The sequence below is a fragment of the Sminthopsis crassicaudata genome, chromosome 2 (assembly GCF_048593235.1).
Source record: "Sminthopsis crassicaudata isolate SCR6 chromosome 2, ASM4859323v1, whole genome shotgun sequence".
NCBI lineage: Eukaryota > Metazoa > Chordata > Mammalia > Dasyuromorphia > Dasyuridae > Sminthopsis > Sminthopsis crassicaudata.
Genome location: NC_133618.1, coordinates 462,507,052 through 462,526,893, shown reverse-complemented (window position 1 = coordinate 462,526,893; position 19,842 = coordinate 462,507,052). Strand labels below are relative to the sequence as shown.

The 19,842-nt window shown below is 32.5% G+C and overlaps 1 protein-coding gene across 8 annotated transcripts in view; it reads right to left on the bottom strand.

Moving 5' to 3' along the window:
* The window catches only part of CNTRL (centriolin), an 81,014-nt gene that overhangs the window by 48,573 nt on the left and 12,599 nt on the right, over nucleotides 1–19,842 (bottom strand). For 5 of the 8 annotated variants that reach the window (XM_074292932.1, XM_074292936.1, XM_074292937.1 and 2 more), the window contains exons 5-14: nucleotides 19,300–19,441; nucleotides 17,222–17,408; nucleotides 15,922–16,115; nucleotides 14,501–14,557; nucleotides 11,296–11,415; nucleotides 10,500–10,722; nucleotides 8,600–8,709; nucleotides 7,107–7,301; nucleotides 2,361–2,514; nucleotides 86–306 (exon numbers count right to left, since the gene is read on the bottom strand). In XM_074292932.1, coding sequence (XP_074149033.1) covers nucleotides 86–306; nucleotides 2,361–2,514; nucleotides 7,107–7,301; nucleotides 8,600–8,709; nucleotides 10,500–10,722; nucleotides 11,296–11,415; nucleotides 14,501–14,557; nucleotides 15,922–16,115; nucleotides 17,222–17,408; nucleotides 19,300–19,441 — 1,603 coding nt within the window. Of the gene's footprint in view, nucleotides 1–85; nucleotides 307–2,360; nucleotides 2,515–7,106; nucleotides 7,302–8,599; nucleotides 8,710–10,499; nucleotides 10,723–11,295; nucleotides 11,416–12,354; nucleotides 12,386–14,500; nucleotides 14,558–15,921; nucleotides 16,116–17,221; nucleotides 17,409–19,299; nucleotides 19,442–19,842 lie in introns of those variants that run through there. The other 3 variants (XM_074292934.1, XM_074292935.1, XM_074292939.1) reach the window with 2 other exon arrangements.

Below are 19,842 nucleotides of genomic sequence, written 5' to 3'. Positions count from 1 at the left end.
TTTCTAATTATGCTAATCAATTTACACATTACAGTTAAGTCTTTTAAGTTTAAAAGAAGAGAAAGAGGCAAATGTGAAGTCATACTTTTCTCATATTTTCTGTATCCATAGCAGCAACTTCTAGTTCAATTTTTTCTTCTTCAAGTTTAGCCACTTTTTGCAATAAAATTTCTTTATCATTTTGTAGTGTTTGGCATTCCTCCTGGGCCTTTGTTACCTGTCCTTTAACATTTTCAAGGTAATCTTGCAAGCCATTGATGATGCTTTCCAAATCCTTCTTCAAGGCTTCATTGACTGCTATTTGACCTAAACAAAAGGAAAGAGATATTAATATGCAAGTTTATCAAAAAAATGACTTCAAGGTATAATAATTACAGTATTGCTTCATATTATAATAAATTATGCTCCTTTATTATTAATAGCATAGTTATACAAATAACAAATTACATATTATTTTTATCTCTGTTAACATATAGGAAGAGAAAAAAGTCATAAATGTTCTTGCTACTCAAAAAAGGGGACTGAAAAAAATATCAGTATGAATTACTGTTAACCCATGCTTATTTCTAATATACACATGTACTGAAGGAATATTGGATGAAAAAATAAGAAAGGAATAGGCAGGCTTTCACAAATAATATTCCATAACTGGCTACTTTACATCAACTAACCAAAGTTATAGAGTATACAACTTCAATTGTGTTGTCTGTTGATTATAAAAAAGCATTTGATCTGCTTGAACAAAATGAGGTTTTAAAGCTTAAAACAACATGTCTTTCACGAATATATTACAATCATACAGAATCAATGTAAGATGTAACAAGCAACAACAAATTTGTTCACCATCTCTCAGATTATTAACAAGAAAGCATAAAACAGGGCTATATTGCTAGTGTCAGCATTAGAATGAATGCAAAATTATTTATTAAGCACTTACTATGAAGAACATGAAGGAATTCTAACACAGAATTCAACTGAAAGAGTGATTCCCTATAAATGGTGAGGTCTTTCAGGTGATTCTATTTACAGATGATATTGTGTTAAATGCATCAAGGCTGCAACCCTGCAGAGCTTCCTAAACAATAATTATCATCATTCACAAGTATTTGGCTTGTCTATACATAGAGGAAAAACACCAAAAGGATGAAGGATGCTTACTGTCCAGATGTTGCTATATATAATTGGTTGGACAGCTCATAGAAATGATCTAGTAATACATATGTTTTGTACACTGTAACTGAATGATGATTTGGGCCCAGAGCCAAAAAGCAAGAAAAGAATGGGTTGTAATACATGTAGGAAACTGTACAATGCTTTTAATGACCCTCAAGCTTCTATCTGAAACAAAACTTTTTAACATCAATATTTTTCTGTTGATGATATATGTTATAAATCATAAAATATCACAATTTCTGAGGAATTTAAATTATGGACCACCAAAAGAGTAATGGAGAGATACATAAGAGGGTATTTTCATATTACCAATGAAGCAAGAAGATTGAAGAAATGTATGACTAGAAAAAAGGTGGACTGATCATCTACCAAGGGGAAGGGCTAATCAATGGACCACCTGTATACTCTATCCTATTTACTATTAAGACACCTAGAGGAAGGTCTGAATCACATGTGACCTCTATGAAATATTTATGGAACTATGTAGATAAAAAATGTACAAGGAGAGAAAATAAATACTTATCTGAAGTGTTGGAGAGTATGCCAACATTGATAAGACCATGGATCCATTGAAATATTTGTATAATGATAATTGTATAAATATGCAAAATAAAGCCATATTATGATAATAATTATAACATCAAAACAACTGACTAATGCAGTACTTTGGCTATAAAGTAATAAATATAAGTAATTAACAATACCTCTTTGGAAGCATCATTATTATCATTTTATAGATGAGAAAATTGAAGTTAAGAGAAGATGAGTTGATTTTCTTAGTGTCCCACAGTTAAATCAGTAGCCATGTTGGGACTTAGAAGTGAACTGATTTTAAATCCAGTGCTAGTATACGCAGATTGCTAGAATCAGTGTGGAATCACAGATTTTTTTTTTTTTTTTTTTTAAAGAGCTTTTGGGGAAGGGAAGGGAAGAGAATATATAATTATATAGTATCTGCTAGAGTCCAGGCACTGTGCTAAATGTTATCTCACCTAAGGGATTTTAAGGAAAGAATGAGACCCAAGAATATACAATGATACAGCAAAGCTAATTGGATTAGTTCTATTTCAGGTGCTTCTAGAACATGATATCTTTAACTGAAACTGATTTAGTTTCTAGACCACAATACAGTATCCCTGTTGAAATCGATTCAGGGAAATGTCCATGATTAATAATAAAATCTTCACCTTCTGTTAGTTGTTGTTCCAGGTCCTGAATATCATCAGTTTCCTTAGCAATTCGGGTAAGTATCTCATCTAATCGACATTCGAGCTGTTGATATTGTTTGTTCATAATGTCAAGCTGTTGTTCTTTGTTTTTCTTCTGAGCCTCCACATGAATCTATGAAGTACAAAGATTTTTTTAAAAATTCTGAAAATTCTTCTATCTTAAGAGTCAAACTACAAAATTCCATATAAATAAAGAGTTATTATTAAAAACCGTAACACTGGTGATGAAGTTTTTGAAGAAAGAAAGAAAGAAAGAAAGAAAACCCGAGAAATGATTGCACTTTTGAAATTTAGATTTATTCTTACCATTTAATAAAATAAAGTAATATTTCACTAACTTTAAAAGACTTCATAAATTCAATAATGCATTTCAACTAAAAAATCCTTAAAGGCTACCAGCTTATTTTGGCATATAAGACAACAACTATAACAGTAGGTGTCACATTTCTACACCACTTTTCAGTTTACAAATTATTTTTTTCATAAGAACCCATGAAGTATGAAGTATAAAGATGATTATTTCTACTTTACAAAGGACCTCAATCTCAGAAAGATGAATTTAATTGCAAATATGATCACAACAGAGCAAGTGAGCAAAGGAGTCAAAGTCTCCAGATTTTAAGGCTACTGTTCTTTCCATTGTACCAAATTGCCCCTTAAGGTATTAAGAAACACATGGGACTCCTTTACATAATGGTTCATATGGCTACAAAATCCCCAGGGAAAATTTGTTCTTAAGTTCATGCCATATTCCCTTGGTTATACGTATCTTCCCCATATTATCAGAAGCACAGAAAAATAAATTACCACACAACAATCAGAAAGGAAGTTATATTACAGCCCAAATAAAGATAAAGCTCAAAGGCTAGGATCCATTTAAATACAATGAAGAAACAAAACATTTCCCAATTTTTAAGCCTCTGCTACCAAAAAAATTGCTTAAATTTAAAAATATGCAAGATATTGTACTAGATGCTAAGAACATAAAAATAGATGAACAATATGACCTGTTCTCCCCTTATACTCTAAAGGGGAAGATGGACAAACATATAAATAAATGCAATAAAAAAGAACAGCAAAGAAGAGGTCCCAGGAAAAATTCAATCATAAACTTATAAAAGGAGAGTTAATTTTTATCAGACAGAAGTAGGGATAAGGGTAGATTCCTTTTTAAAGAATGGGGGATATGATGGGACAAGTAAGGCACAGGAAGACAACAGAATGATGGGGGAAGATATATACCTGTTTCATCTACTATTTAGGTTCTAAAGAACCATATTCTAAAAAGATTATAATAATCTAATAATAATTAATATCAATTGCTATAATTATTAAACCAATCATTTAAAAAGTAAACTAATTAAAATTAATTAAAGCAATAACAATTATTATAATAAATAATAAAACAAAATTATTTTCCAATTTTTTTCTCTTTTCCACAGTATTATATTTCTATTTATTAGCACCTCTCAAAGACCACTAGCTTAGTTTGAAAGGAATTATGATCAGTAGAAGGAATATCCACACCAAAAAAATTAAAGATCTTTTATAAACAGTTATCATTTATTTTTCTGTAGTGGAGTGTGTACTAGCAGACTAAATCATTGAAGTGTGTGTGTGTATATGTGTGTGTGTGTGTGTGTGTGTGTGTGTGTGTGTGCGTGCATGCATGCTCTGTGGGTACCTACTCAGACTAAAAATCAAAATTATATTGAAACCTACAATATATCAGTATGTTGTTTACTAAATCCTCTATTAGATCCTTTTTTCATGAAACACAAAAAGACAGTTCAATGTACAAATCAATTCTATTTTTAAAACAGTAGAGAACAGTTTAAGCAACAGTACTAGCCACTAACATTTTTGTTGCTTTGGAGGCCACAAAAGGACTGTTAAAAAAAAAAAAAAAAAAAAGGAACTCAATATTCTCTTTGTTTTTCAGTGAGAGAGATAGGGAAGAATCCCCTCCATTTAGTCCTAGAATCCCTCATGTTAAAAACAAACAGTGATGATACCTGGAAGCGTAGATTTACTTCTTAATTCCTTCTTCTATTTCATCTGTACTTCCCTCTCTGACAGTTGAATTTCTGCAAGAAACCTGAGGCTCAGCAACTTCCTAGAGCTTCAGACCACATTCTTAGAGGAGCAGCCAATGACGTTAGTCCAATCACTAACTGCCTCTGTGGGCTGGTCTCTACTCTCCGAGCTTTAAATCACAACACAGGAAGCTGGGGAAGGGCCAATGAAGCTTTGGGTTTACAACAGAGCTCAGCTTACCAAGAAACTAGTCTGGGAGCTGACTTCTTTTTGTTTAGATGAGAAGCAACACTTTCAACACAAAAATGAATAAAAATCATGTTTTATATCTGCTTGTGGGAAGTTTATGCCTCTTGTAAAACTTTACGAGCTAAAATAGATTTTACTTTCCAACTGTAGCTTTTTTCTTTTTTTTTTTTTTTTATAGTACTGATGCCTGTTGAAAACCTGAACAAATTAATAATTATCTTCTCAGGCCTTATTAAGAAACCATTCATATTCACATAGTGCTTTAATTATGATACCAGTGATAGACTAAGCCTGATACCCAAAGATCAGCTTAATTAAATATGAAAATTGTTATTATTAGGTTGGATCCAAGGTGACCAAATTTTTTTCTAACCACAATTCTCCTCCCTTTTTGTTCTGAACTTAACCACGAAAATAAGCAAGCATTTCTATATACATAGCAGAACACAAAAAAGGGATTGTGTGTGGAATTGTAAATTTCTATTACATAATGTTTGCCTTAAATATATATATATATATGTATATTCCACTCTTTATTTTTAAACTTGCCTGCTTGTTTGTATTTCATTCTGAATTTCCTTTTGTATTTTTCTGTGTATTTAAAAAAGTTTCAGTAGCCCTCTTTTTTTTTTTTTTAAACTGGGGAGGGAGCAATACTATTTCTAATTTCTCTCTTTCTCTAAGTTCCCATTTCTGTCCCAATCAAAAAATAAGACAAATAAGCATGGTTAAACAAAACAAATTCACACTATAATCTTGTTTTGGGACTTCAGATTCTTTGGAGATATAGTTGGTTAATAAGTTCATAAGAGAATCAGGACATAAAATCAGGTCTTCTGGACTCTAAATATATTGCTCATTGTGAATGGTATTGTTTAACTGAATTTTAGACTTTGGAACTAATCTGTACTTATTTGAACAAAAGCAAAGAGGCCACAAGGGCTAATTTGTTTTGTATATACTATTCCCACTAACACAGACTTGCTTATAGTTGCAGTGAAACTTAAATATACAATTCTTATAAAGGCTATTTGCCTTACTTTCCCCACACAGACATTTTGTACTCTATAAAATCTAACATTTATTCATATCCCTGAAAATGATTATCTTTGTCATTTAGTTCACATTTATTAAGTAACTACTTTGTACACAACATTGCAGCAGATAATGTTAGAGATTCGACATTTAGGGTGTGTGTGTATTTAAACAGACATATTATACATATATCTATATAACACATATAGATATATATTCTATATTTATATTTAAGAATGATATTAGTGATAAGATTAAACCTGACACCCAAAGACTAGCTTAGTTTATGTATATAAATGCTCATCATCAGGGTGGATCCAGGGTAACAAAATTTTTTCCTAACTCCAACTCTCCTCCCTTTTTATTTTGCTGTTTTATTCTGAACTTAATCATGAAAATAAATAAATGAGCATTTCCCTATACACAGAAAAACACAGAGGACTATATATGAAACTGTGAATTTCTATTGCTTTAAAAACAAATATATATGCACATACATACATGTATATAATATATATACACATGTATAAATATATACACACACAGACATAAATTCATACTTTTAAAACTTTCTTTCCTGTTTGTGCTTCCTTCTGAACTTCCTTTTGTTCTTTTCTGTGCATTAAGAAAAATACTTCAGTAGCCCTCTTTTTTTCTGGGGGGCATCAACTATTGCTAACTTCTCTTCCTCCTCATTGTATATAGATAATTCCCCCCTATTTACAGATGTATCTATAGTCTTATATATATTTATTTTATATGGCTATATATAGACCAAACACAGATAATTTTAAGTATTTATACTTACAATTTTATTATACGAATATTATGTAAAATATGTGAAAAACATGACAGAAAAGTACTATGAGAGATATGAAGAGAAGGCTGGGATTCACACTAAGAGATCAGGAAAGGCTTCATGGAGAAGGTGGTATTTGAATTAAGTTTTTAAAAGATTGCTACATCTCTTCCTCTGCCACTTCATCTCTACCATCCTACCTCATAAGTATTAGGCTGCATTACAAAAGCATAACATTTAGAGCAGAAGAGACCTTGGAACATAGAATGCCAAAACAGGAATATTAGAATGCAGAATGTTAGAACAAAGAACACAGAATGTTGAACCAGAAGGTCCTTAGAAATCATCTGATCCAACCCTTTAAGCTAAGGAAATTAAGATGCAGAATGGTTACTGTTGTGGAGTGTAATGAGTAAATCTATAATGCACTAAATTCGCTCCTTGCTATACCCTGAACACCCATATCCATGGATGGTGAAAAGTTAAACTCTAAGTAAACTTAAGTTTATTCTAAAACTAAAATAGGTATATTTGAGTTTCTGTCAAATAATATTAATTAATAATAATAATAATAATAAACTTACATGTCGTGGATCGGTAGAATCTAGATTATCTATGGCACTTTCTGCATCCTTTACTTCCGTCTCTTTTTTAGTTATTTCTGAACTCTGCTTCTCCATCTGCATTTCTAGATTCATTGATTCTTTACGTAACTGATTCAGGAGTTGCATCTTACCACTTAATTGTTTGAGAAGAATTCCTTTTTCTGTGTCAGAAATCTAAAAAACAAATGTGCACAAAAGCAAGTTAAAAAAAACCTCATATGTCCAACTAAGCATGGAGAGAAAACAATGAGATGTGATTTAAACCAATGAATTTTGTAATGTAATAAGAACATTGGGATTTCCACCAAAGAGCAGGGGTAGTGAATTTTTAGCCATAAAGCCACAATTAGTCTTGTGTGGCTCTCAATGCAACCTCTACCTCATCCGCTTACACAAATACAAAATGTACTGGGATTGTGATAATATTTCAAAAAGAGACCACACCAAAGCTCAGAAAAGTTAAATGTGCCATTTAAAGCAGGCTTCATGAAGCAAAATAGCATCTATACACTCATGGAGAGCACTTGCTGCCATTTGATCTAAAATACAAATTTACTCCAGCAATCTTCTACTATTGGAAACTCTTATTTTCTATAGAGCTCTAAAGTTTACAAAGGATTTCCTTCACAACAAGCCTGTGAAGTAGAATAACAAATATCATCTGTCATTTTGTAAACAATAGCTAGTAAATGTTAGAGTCAAGTTTGAAACTCAAAGTTTCTTGTATCACTATGTCTAGTAGTCTTTAATGAGAAGAGAATGGCTTAAAAAAAAAAAAAAGAGAGAGAGAGAGGTGTGAACAATTGAAGAACTGAAAAGAGTGCTACAAAAAAAAAAGAAAAAGAGAACACTGCAACACTTTTTGTTCATTTCCAAACCTTCAGTATTTAGGTTTTTATATTATGCATCTAATTTCCATTATTTACAACAGAGCAAAGAAAGCCAAGAAATTGAGAGAGTGTAACAAGGAATGGTTATAAAAACACATTTTTCATATCAGAAAATTCTATTCTTCCTGTTCTATAGGTATTTATTTAGTGACAAACCAATAGTGTTGAGAAGAAACTCAAAATAACGCACATGGTTGGCTATCACATGTATGGTATCATCTTCCAGATACACAAATATCTGTGTGAGGGGTGACTTTTCATTTTCTAATGAAAACAACTTCCTTTTGTCCTATCGTTTTATATCAGATACTATCTGAAACACTATCATAGATCCTTTATATGAACCTTCAGAATACCATTTATGTTATTAGGTTATAGAGACATTATACAGGAAATAATTCCTCTGTTCCATTGTCCTTAAGATCTTAAAGCTAATCATCCTCCACACATAAATCTCATCATCCAAAGAACTATACTTGGAGAAATCTGGAAGCTAAGATGTATTTTTAAAGAGGCTACCTACAAAAATAAAATTCTCTTTAGGTTGATGCCTTTTCTTGCATTGTTGTTTGGCTTACATACTTTTTTCAGTTTTATGGCTTCTTCCAGTTGTTTAAATTCTTCTGTTGCTTTTAAAATGTTCTGTTCAGCCTGTGTCATTTCATTACACAGTTGTTTCAATTGTGCTTGGGCTACAAAGGAAGCAAAGAAAAAAACAGAACATGTGTGTCATCAAATACTGTCCCCTTTGTAACTTAACTCCCCCTTTCTAGTAACTAAACTCTCCTGTTCAGGTGGAAAAGATTTATTAGAAACAAAAGCAACTTTTTATATTATTCTATCCACAAATATCAACTGTTAGGTTCTTACTAAGTGCTAATGAGATAATGAGATACTAAGTATCGACTTAGCACTTAGTAAAAACCTAATATCTCATTATCTCATTAGCACTTAGTAAGAACCTAACATCTCCCCCTTTCTTTTGATTTATATGTAAATATGTAAATATGTAAAGATATGTTGTCTCCAGAAACAGCTGATCACTCTCAGGGAGGAGATCTACTGTCTCAATCCAATCTCTCCGCCAGATTCTTCTTCCTGTAGAGAGAGGCGCCAACTCTGACCTAGATAGACTCTCCTCCTCTTCCTCCTCCAGAGTGCCGCCCTCTTTTATCCTCCCAGAGAATGAGCGTGGAATAACTCAGGGACTTCTGGGAAAAAATACTTCAACCAATGAACTTGCTCCTCCCCAGGAGTTCAAAGGGGTAAAACTTCCCTTAAAGGCCAGAACTAGAGAATTGTTAAGTACCAACTTAGCACTTAGTAAGAACCTAATATTTCATTATCTCATTAACACTTAGTAAGAACCTAACAATCAACAAAATAAAAAATATAATAGAGACAAAAACTAAGAGATTTGTAATATATTGAGGTTTTAGAAAGTAGTGGTCATAACTTATTAGGATGAGAATGGTCATTTCTTAACTAGTATTGTAGGAGAAACTATGGAAAATTTCTTGAAGGAGTGAAAGATTGATTAGGGCCTAAAAGAATGTATAAGATTTCGAAGTACTCTAACTATGGGGAATGATATAAGCCAGATATGTCAAATACCCAGCCCACAATACTCCCAATAAAAATGTAATAGGAAACATTTAACAAAATAAATTAAAATTAAACAGATAAATGTTAATATATGATTTTCTAAGTCAGTCCACAGTGCTTTAGAGATCCTTATATTTGATACCCCACATAGGCCACCAGTTAAATTTCCTTAAAGCACAGTTCCAAATAGGCTACATCTCTGATCAAAAGTCTTTACTGGCTACAAGATAAAATAAATCTCTTTATCCTGGTATCAAAAGCCCCAATTGAGCTTCTAGTTATCTAACAATATTTGCCTCCTATATTCTCTTACTGCAATTTTTCAAATATATCCCTCTCTTTCCTCTTATGTCATTTGTTTATATCATTCCATATGGATGAATATGTCCCCATATCTACTGAAATTATGCTTATTCTTCAACCTCAGTCAAATTCCACCTCTTCCAAGGTTTATTTTTTTAATTTCTCTAGCTACAGCTAATTTTGCCTTCCTCTGATCCTTTATAATAGTATTCTTCTAATATGACATTTGCATTTATATGAATGCTATATGCTAGAAGGGAAACTGTGATCTATGCAAATGAAAGAAAGAGCCCACTGATGAGAACAAAGATCCTTAGAGGATGTAGAATACTATTTATGAATATCTCATGTTTCCTTTGCATTGATGGCAAAGATAGCATTTTATTTATCTTGTGTCACCATCACTGCCTATCACATTTTCATGCATGTAGCAATTACTTAATTTGTTGTACTTGTTTGTTGAACAAGTAAATGAAAGAAATCAATGTTTAAATGACTAAAGAATTCACAAATAAAATTAGATTGAATTAACTTTTTATATTATAAAAGGGCAGAAATTAAAAAACATATTTACCTGCTTTTATTTTGTTTTCTTTGTCTTTTAGGTGTAAATCCAGTGTTTCAGCACGTTTCATTAAAGCTTGTTCATTTCCAAGTTTTTTATAAAGTTCCATTTTTTGAATCTGTATTGGTTGAGGATTATCACCAATATAACCTTCAGTGGTGTACATATTTCTTTTATATCTGGATTTACCAATATAAGGGCTTTCACCTGGGACATCATAATTTTCAGCATACTGAAAAAGTAAATTTATCATATTATTATGTAATATGTGATTTCACAAAGAAATTTAAACCAGTTAAACATCTTTTTGTTACTGAGTTAAAGAGAATTGGAGCATTCTGTGAATTTGTAAAATTTATAAACTGAATTTTAAAAATTTATAAAATAACAAATAGCACTGATAGGAACTGGTAAGATATCACATCACTAATATTGAAAATGGAAGAGCTCTCAGAACATGAAATTTAAAAACAGAATAGAATTTTAAAGCTGAAAGGGACTTTAGACAATAGAATATCAGAGTAAAAACATAATGTTAAATTAATTAATAATTAAATTAATTAATATTAAATTAATTAAAATAATTAAAAATATAATGTTAAAGCTGGGAGAGATGTTAGAGATTTAATTCAACTTCTATTTAAGACCTGTTTAATTTATCATTTTATAGGTGAAGGCCTAAAGAAATTTAATGATTTATTCAAGGTGAGAAACTAGAATAATGCTAAATAAAAATGTGTGTATCCTGGTTTAATACACATCTGATTGTGTCTATAATACACCAAAAAATGGTTAAAAGACTTACCTCTGGTGGATAATAATTTAATGGCTCAAACTTGGCATCAATTTTATAAAAAGCCAATTCTTGTTCAAGCTCATACTGTTTTTGGCAAGCACGAGTGAGTTCCATCGTCTTCTGTTTTAACTATTATCCCATTTCGGGTATAAAGCAAAATAAGAGAATCAATAAATTAGCAATCAGTTCCAATGGTAAGTGGTTTTTCATAAAAGCTAGCAATGGGAATAAAAACACACACAAGCACACACATACAAATGCTAAACAACCAAGACAATTAATAATAAGTTGTCAACTAATACTATACCAAATCTACCATTTATAAGAGATAACATATAAGAGATCTTGGGAATGGTTATATACATATTTTAATCATAAATTGAAAAGTCTATTAATATGCTGTACTGAGTTTTACAATTATAACATTTCACTAAGCCAAAAACTAAAAAACTATCCATTATTTCTTAAAAAGTGGCTAACCACTTATATTGATGCTTATTTTTCTCTGATAATAAAATCTGTAATAGAATGATTTTTATCTTCTTTAATTTTCCTTAAAGATAGTGATATAATAAGAAAGAAAAGGAATTGATCCTATTTCTGTTGGATTAAGACTAGTAAAAGCTTAGATAGTAAACATTTAGGATTTAGTCTCAGCAAAAAAATTGATCATGTTAGCTCACAACTTTCTGATTCAAATCTACTAGTCTTCCCACTAGACCATGTTTCCTAATATGAGCTCACTGAACAGAAAGTAATATTACATTGATTAATAATAGTTTTGTAGAATATTTCCACTGTATTTTGAGATATTTTGGCTATTTAAATGGATTCCAAAGATCTATTATGTGCTTTGGGGGCTCATTTCTGAAGAAAGTTGAATATCAAAAAGTGAACCAACATGCTTGGAAAATCTAAAAAGTATTTTTAAAAAATAATAAAGCATGCATATTCACATACAAGTCCCCCAAAACAGCATTACAGGAAACACTGAAAATCAATAAATGATAATGTGATATGCAAAATGACATTCATATGTAATGTAGAATACAGTCAACTCTTGATTACCTATAGCAGTGAGGCTTTAAATGAATTATCATATTTGATCCTTACAATTCCAACCTTCTGTGAAGAGTATATAGAGAAGAAAAATGACTTACCAAAAATTATACAAGTATTCTTAATAATAGCCACAGATAAACCCAATACCTCCTTTGAGATTTGTGACACTCTTTTTTACCAGATAATTTAATGATGTATCTGCTGTACAACAGTAAAATGGTCATGGAATAACAGGAGAGCTAATGCTCAGAATAAGCCTGAGGCTAGGGAGAAAAACTAAGGACAGAAAAAAGGTTTTTTTTAAAGCTAACTTGAAGAAAATAAAAGAGTTCAAAGGAGGTATGGGAGAACAATGCATAATGGAGGAATGTGGAACAGCTCAACTTCTATTTTCTGATTGCTTTCTCAAGGATGATCTTGACAGAATGCAAAGAACAGAGCAAAAATGCTAACAGAGAGTTAATACCAGAGACAAGGAGATAGCAAGAAAGCACCTGGCTGCCTTGGAAGAGTTCAAGCTTTCAAGTCCAAATAAAATAGGGTGCTGGAAAAACTAGCAGATGTCTTCATAAAACTGTCATTAGTGATCTTTGAAAGATGATGAAGAATGGGAAAGGTGAACAGAACTTGAGAAGGGCAAATATTACTGCAATGAAATCTGCAAACTATTAAATCAGTGAATCTGAATTTAATTCCTAGTAAAGTTCTAGAATATAGGATCTGAGCTCACTTTCAGTTTACCATATATGTGTATCTCACATGTACCTAGTCATTTACATGTTGTTTCACTCATTGGAATATGATCTTGAAGGCAGAGACTAAGTCCTTACTTAACCCCTGAGCCCAGTTTCTGGCACACAGTAAACAACTAGTGAATTCCCTGACCTCCTTTAATACCCATCTTCCACAGAAGCCTTTCCTGATCATTTCCCTCTGTTAATTATTTCTTATTTATCCTAACTATGGATTATTTTTATATATTTATTTGTTGTCTTCCCATTATATTGTGAACTCAAGGGCAGGAATTGTCATTTGTCACTTTGTATCCCTAGAACTTAGCACAAAGCCTGGCACATATTAAATGTCTAATAAGTATTTACTGATTGCTTGAAGTGCTTAAGCTTATCACAGTTGACTCAACCTAAAGAAACCTAAAGCTGGTGAACCTCTAGAAAAAGAAGCATTTATTATAAAAGCCAGAATGGATTCATCAATGACAGTTTTAGACTGCCTTTATTTCTTTTTGGATAAAGGGCTACCAGATGGGAGATCAGGGTAGGTATAAATAATTTGCTTAGATTTGACAAAGTATTCTTGTGGAAAAAGTAGAAATATGTGGATAAGATTTGTTGATTAGGAATAGTTAGTTGGTTTAGGAAGTAACTGAAAGACCAACTCCAAACACAATCATTTATGGTTCAATGTAAAGTCAGAAGGACTTATTTATAGGAGGCCCAGTGATTGGTGCTCATACCTGTGGTGTTTAATATTTTTATATCTGTGGCATAGATGATGTGTTTATCACATTTATAGATGACACCAAACTGACTTGAAAAGCTCCTCTTTTGAAGATTATGAAGGACATGGCTATGCCCTTTCCTCCCAGAGAATAGAAGGGACATGTTAAATGCTAATAAGCATTATAAAATTCTTTTGTGTGTGCTTTTTTTCACTGTACCATACTGACAAGCATAAACAGACAAAGAGAACTATGTAACTTAAAAATCAGATGAAATGAATTATCAACTCCTAGTATAATCATGAGTTGACTGTATTTAATATATTAAAATAGGTCATCACCTCATCTCTTTAACCTAGTATCAGAAGAAGCAGAGGTAAAGGGAATCTTAAGTATCATTAAGTCCAGTCCTCTCATTTTACAGATGAGACTGTAGAGAAGAGTTAATTGATTTATCTAAAGTCACGTAGAGAGTAAACAGCAGAGTGAGAATCTGAACCTGGATGGTCTGGTTATAAGACCAGAGCTCCTCCTCCCATGCCATGTTACTTTTATAAAAGCACACATTCATTTCAAAACATACAATCCCACAGAAAGCAAGCAAGTGGGATTTGATATGTAAGCAAGTGATTTAATATCAATTATCATGCAAACAAATTCCATGTGATAAGCATTTCAACCGAGAGAGACTACCTGTAATGAGGAAGATAGATTCAGTAGAAAATGATCTGCCATAAACCAAGATACCAGCTAAAGGAACAAAGAAGCAAACAAGAGTTATGCCATCAAAGTTCATGAGTTAAAAAGGCTCTGAGAGATCAACTATAACTCCATTTTACAGATGAGAAAACTGAGACCCAGAATGGCAAGTGACTTGTCCAAGATTCCAGAAGCTGCAATAAAGGTAATAAAGCTGCAACAAGGACACACACATCTTAACTCTCACACTAGCTCCCTTGTCACTATGTTCTATCAACTCTATTTCCAAACAAAATTCTTATGAGGGTACCTGACAAATCATGCAATAATCTGACAAATAAGCTGGGAAAATGATGGGCTTCTTCATTGTGCTTTACTCATTACCTCAGAGTCACCTGTCCCCAACAGCTCAGTCCAAACCCACAAAAAAAGACCATTTCTCAAGTGCATTAATATGGCAAAGGCAGAGGAAACCAAAAGTATGTCAATGTTTCAAATGACCTTCCTATTCCTCTGTAGGATGAATGGAAAGGAAGAATAATAATCACGATGACAATAAATATGATCATAATAGCTTACATTTCTATGTGCTAGGCAATATGCTGAGGACGTTATAATTACCTCATTTGAATCTCACAACTACTATGAAGGTGGTTGTTATGGTTATTAACCAGACTTTATAGATAAGGAAATTCCCTGAAATGAAGGTTAAATGACTTGTCAGGGTTACAGAGCTAGTATGCGTCTGAAGCCAGTCTAATATTCCTAACTCCAGGTCTAGTGTTTTATCCAAGCACATTGATTTCTAGCTGCTAAAATTGAACTGGTAAGGCAGAACAGTTAATGCTATGTGAAGCTTATTCCATCCTTTAAGACTTAGCACAAATGCCAGCACCTACGATAAGTCTGCCCTGTTCCTCAAGTTAGAAGTGAGCTTTGTTAACTCTAGTTTCATAGTATTCTGTGCTTCTTTTATTCTCCTACATAATCTGTTTTACCTTATGGTCACTGAAGGTTGTTGCATGTTTTCATATGTATTACAACCTTCCAGTTAGACTATAAGTTAACATAGCAGGATATCTGTCTTCATTGTTTTCATTTTCATTTATTCACATCCTAGCTGTGGCTCACTTAGTACAGTGTGAGTAGACACTTCATCACTGTCTGGTCTGTGAATGAATGCAGCATTTTTATTACAGCTTCATTCATGGTACATATTAAAATTCTATGACTTTGCGAGAAATGATACAAAAGCTAAACATCTGCACTGAGCAGAATACCATGCAACATGAGGAGTCTTAAGAATAAGACACATCTGAAAAATGGCCAAAGGGCTAAAACCCAGACCCTATTACAGAAGCCCAAGACCCATAAAGAGAATGCACTGGACATGACAAGGATCAGAAGCCACATACCAACTCATTCTTAGTGTTGAAGTTGCTCTGAAGTTCCCTATAGCTGTGCTTGTGCTGGGCAGCTTCCTCTTTCAGAGATCGGTTTATTTCATGCTGATTTTTCATTTCTTCCAAGAATTGGGCCTGTTTGTTTTTTAGTTCTTCTGCTTCTTTTGTCTTTTTTTCCAGGTCTCCTTCTAGGCGTTCTATCTCCTCTGTCAATAAAAATAAAGCTGTCATTTAAATATCTCCCTGATCTTCTTGAAGGGATGTGTGATGCAATGGGAAAAGCCCTCGATTTAAAAGTCTGAAGATCAGGGTTCTATGTAATGTGATTTTGGCACTTATTATTAGCAAGACCTTGAGCAGATCTCCTCCCCTCTCAGAGATCACATTTATCTAATAGGTAGTGTAACTGTGCCATCTGTCTTAACAAAGGATTTAGAAGGAGGTATTGGAGAAATTTTAAAGTCCTTCTGAAATATGAGCTATTTCTACTATTACTACTACTACTACTACTACTACTACCACCTTTGTCTCAAAGACTGTTAGTCATATTTCTCCAATATGTAAAAGGATTTTTAAAAATGTGATAACAGAAGTCCGATTGTTTTTGTACAGCAAAGTAACTGTTTGGACATGTATACATATATTGTATGTAATTTATACTTTAACATATTTTAACATGTATTGGTCAACCTGCCGTCTGGGGAAAGGGTTGGGGAGGAGGGGAAAAGTTGGAACAAAAGGTTTCGCAATTGTCAATGGTGAAAAATTACCTGTGCATATATCTTGTAAATATAAAGCTATAATAAAAAAAATTTATATAGGGAAAAAATGTGATAATAACTTTATTAAAAATTTGTCCTGTGGTCTTTTAAAAGGCTAGCTTTACAGCACAAAAGTAATAAACTAAATTTCATGCATTTTTAGAGCTTTACAGTTACAAAGAACTTTATTCATACTCATCATCTCATTTGATCCTAACAAAGTCATTGTAAAGTGAGTAGCAAAAGGATTTTAATTCCATGACAGACCACTAAAGAGAAAACGGATTCAGAAGCTTAGAGTGATTTATTTGTCCACGATCATACATACAACTGAGTAAATGGCAGAGTCAGGCATTGAACTCAGATCTTGTGATTGCAAATCGAGTGCCCATTTTTCTTTTAATGCACCACACATTAGCTTCCAAACATACTATTTTCTTTGCAAATTACTTATTATTATGAAACTATTAATAAAATGGATTTTTTTGAAAAATGCTTTCTGAATTTCTTTCTCAGAAGCTTAGACTGATTTAGAAATTCTGTCACTTTACCTAAATCAAATCTATCAAAAGATTCCTGCCTATCCCGACTTGTCACTGGTTGATCCTCCAAACTTTCCAGGCATCTGAGGTGAAAAATGGTATACAGGTGGTAATGAGGAAGCTGTACTACTGGATTGCCTTCCAGAACCAGAGAAGTTAAATCACTGAGTGACTTCAATTTGCTTACTTCTTGGAGCTGGAAAAAAAAAAAAAAAGACATAATTATCATTAAAGTTCTATTAAAATATGTAGACAAAATGCAACAAAGAAGCAAAAATTAAAAGGTCTTCACACAGTTGAGACATATCAAATGCTTTACCTCTAGGAAAGCAAATCTAAGAGAAATTAAGTAACTTTGTAAGATCATAAAATCAATTAATCACAAGACCAATATATCTGAATCACAGGTTCCTGATTCTCAAGCCAACATTTTTCTAAATTCCTTGGTTTGGGCCTTCATTTCCACATTTGTCAGACAAAGAGATTGAACTAAATGATAACAAAAACCCCTTTCAATTATACTTTATATTCTCTCCACTCTAAATTTTGATATTGTTATGAAAGGAAAGCTTTGTAAATATCTAGAAAGGGAAGATGTGATTTCAATGAATCCAAGATTCTGTTTACTGAACAGATTATGACAGAATAAACTTTTTAAAAAAAATAGAAAAAGCAAAAGAATCATATACTTAGATTTTAACAAAGCCTTTGACAAATGGTTATCTCTTATGCTGTCCTTCTGAATAAGATGGAGAGATGCGTGCTACACAATTGTAAGATAATATCTGAACCTGGTGGCACAGTTAAGACCCGAAGGTACCTAAACTCATGAAACTTTATCAGAAAAGATACATAAGGAACCAATTTAAATTTAGTTATAAGAGCCATTCCCACTAGATGAACGGTGAAAAGTTATGAATAGGTTTTCTAATGAAGAAATTCAAGCTATCAAAATTCTCTAAGTAATGTTAGAAAAATGCTGACTAAAACAACTTTGAGGTTCTATGTCACACTTACTAGACTAACAAAAATCAAAAAAAGAGAAGAAAATGACAGATGTTGAAAGGGTCATGAGAAAATAGGCATATGAGTGCACTGCTGGTAGAGCTGTCAACTGGTTTAGTCTTTCTGGAAAATATTTTGGAATTATGCCCAGAAAGTGATTGTACATGCCCTCTGACTCAGATGTACCATTTGGATTTCCCAAAGAAATCCAGGAAAGAAGAAAAGATTCTATACACAAAAAGTATTTTCATAGTAGCCCCAAACTGGAAACTAAGGGAGTGTCATATGGGGAATGGATAAACAAACCACAATATATGAATGTAATGGGAAATAATTGTGCCATAAAAAATGCTGAAATGGACAATTTCAGAAGAAAGTAGACGACTTTTATGAACTGAAACATAATGACTTGAGAACTTGTAGAATAATTTATATATTACATAATTAGTCAAATGTGTCCTCACATATAGCCAATAAATACTACTTCTGCCATTTGTTGGCTTGTTGATTCCTGATGGTAAAGCTTATGCTGAAGATAGGAGGACAATGATTGATTTCTCTTATAGAATACCAATATATTTAAAGCTTAACATTCGATTCTAGTTAGTACCTGCTACTGAGACACTTCTATAAGTTTGCTAAATTAAGCATAGTTATAATTTCATCTTCTTCATTCTGAATAGGACTTCCTGATTTATCTGTAGAGATCTCTTCCTTCTGCTATCCTTCTATGTTCTTTGACCCCCATCAAACTACTGATGATGTGAGATAAGGGCAAAGAGGTCAGATGCAATGCTATTCCTAATTGAAATGCTGTTCATCTCTCATTACCTTATTATGCTATGCTTGGCTCTATCAATAAACCATTTTGACCCATCCTGGTGTGGCTGCATGCCATGTACCTAAATTCAATCCTAAATTTTAATGACAGTAAAAACAATGTTTCAAATTTCAATGACAAAATATTTACATTTTAATTTAAGACAATGTAGCATATTGCTGGGAAAAACAAAGGAATAAACAAAACCCACCACCACCACCATCACCAAATGCAACAATAATGGCTGCTTCAAGTCACTTACAGAAGATATTTTGTTGCCTTTCAAATTGAGGACCCTCAAGGATCTTAATTTCTTTCCAAACCAAGATGGAATATGATCAATTTCATTTCCTGCAAGATTCAGCTTTTGAAGATTCTGCATATGCTCTAGGCCTTCAATTTTCCTGGAAATGAAGGTTAAATTAGACTTGATAAGAATTAGTATTATTAAGCAATCACTTTACATTCACATATGAGTAAAATTCCTTGCTCTCCATTTGGGTGATTTTTATGTAGAATCATAGAAGCATGGAATGTTGGAAATAAAAGGGATCTTAGAAATCTTGTCTAACTCCTTCATTTTATAGATGAGAAAACTGCGGCTCAAGAGAGATAGATTGATTTGTTCAGAATTCTGCAACTACTTAATGACAGAGGTAAGACCTGAATCCATGTCACTTGTCATTCCATTTTAAATGAGATGAAATGAGAAACAAAGAATATTCAATATATTAATTGAAGCCAAGGTGCAGACACTTATCTGTCAGGTTTTGTTTACCAGTTAAATCATCATTCTGTTTATCAT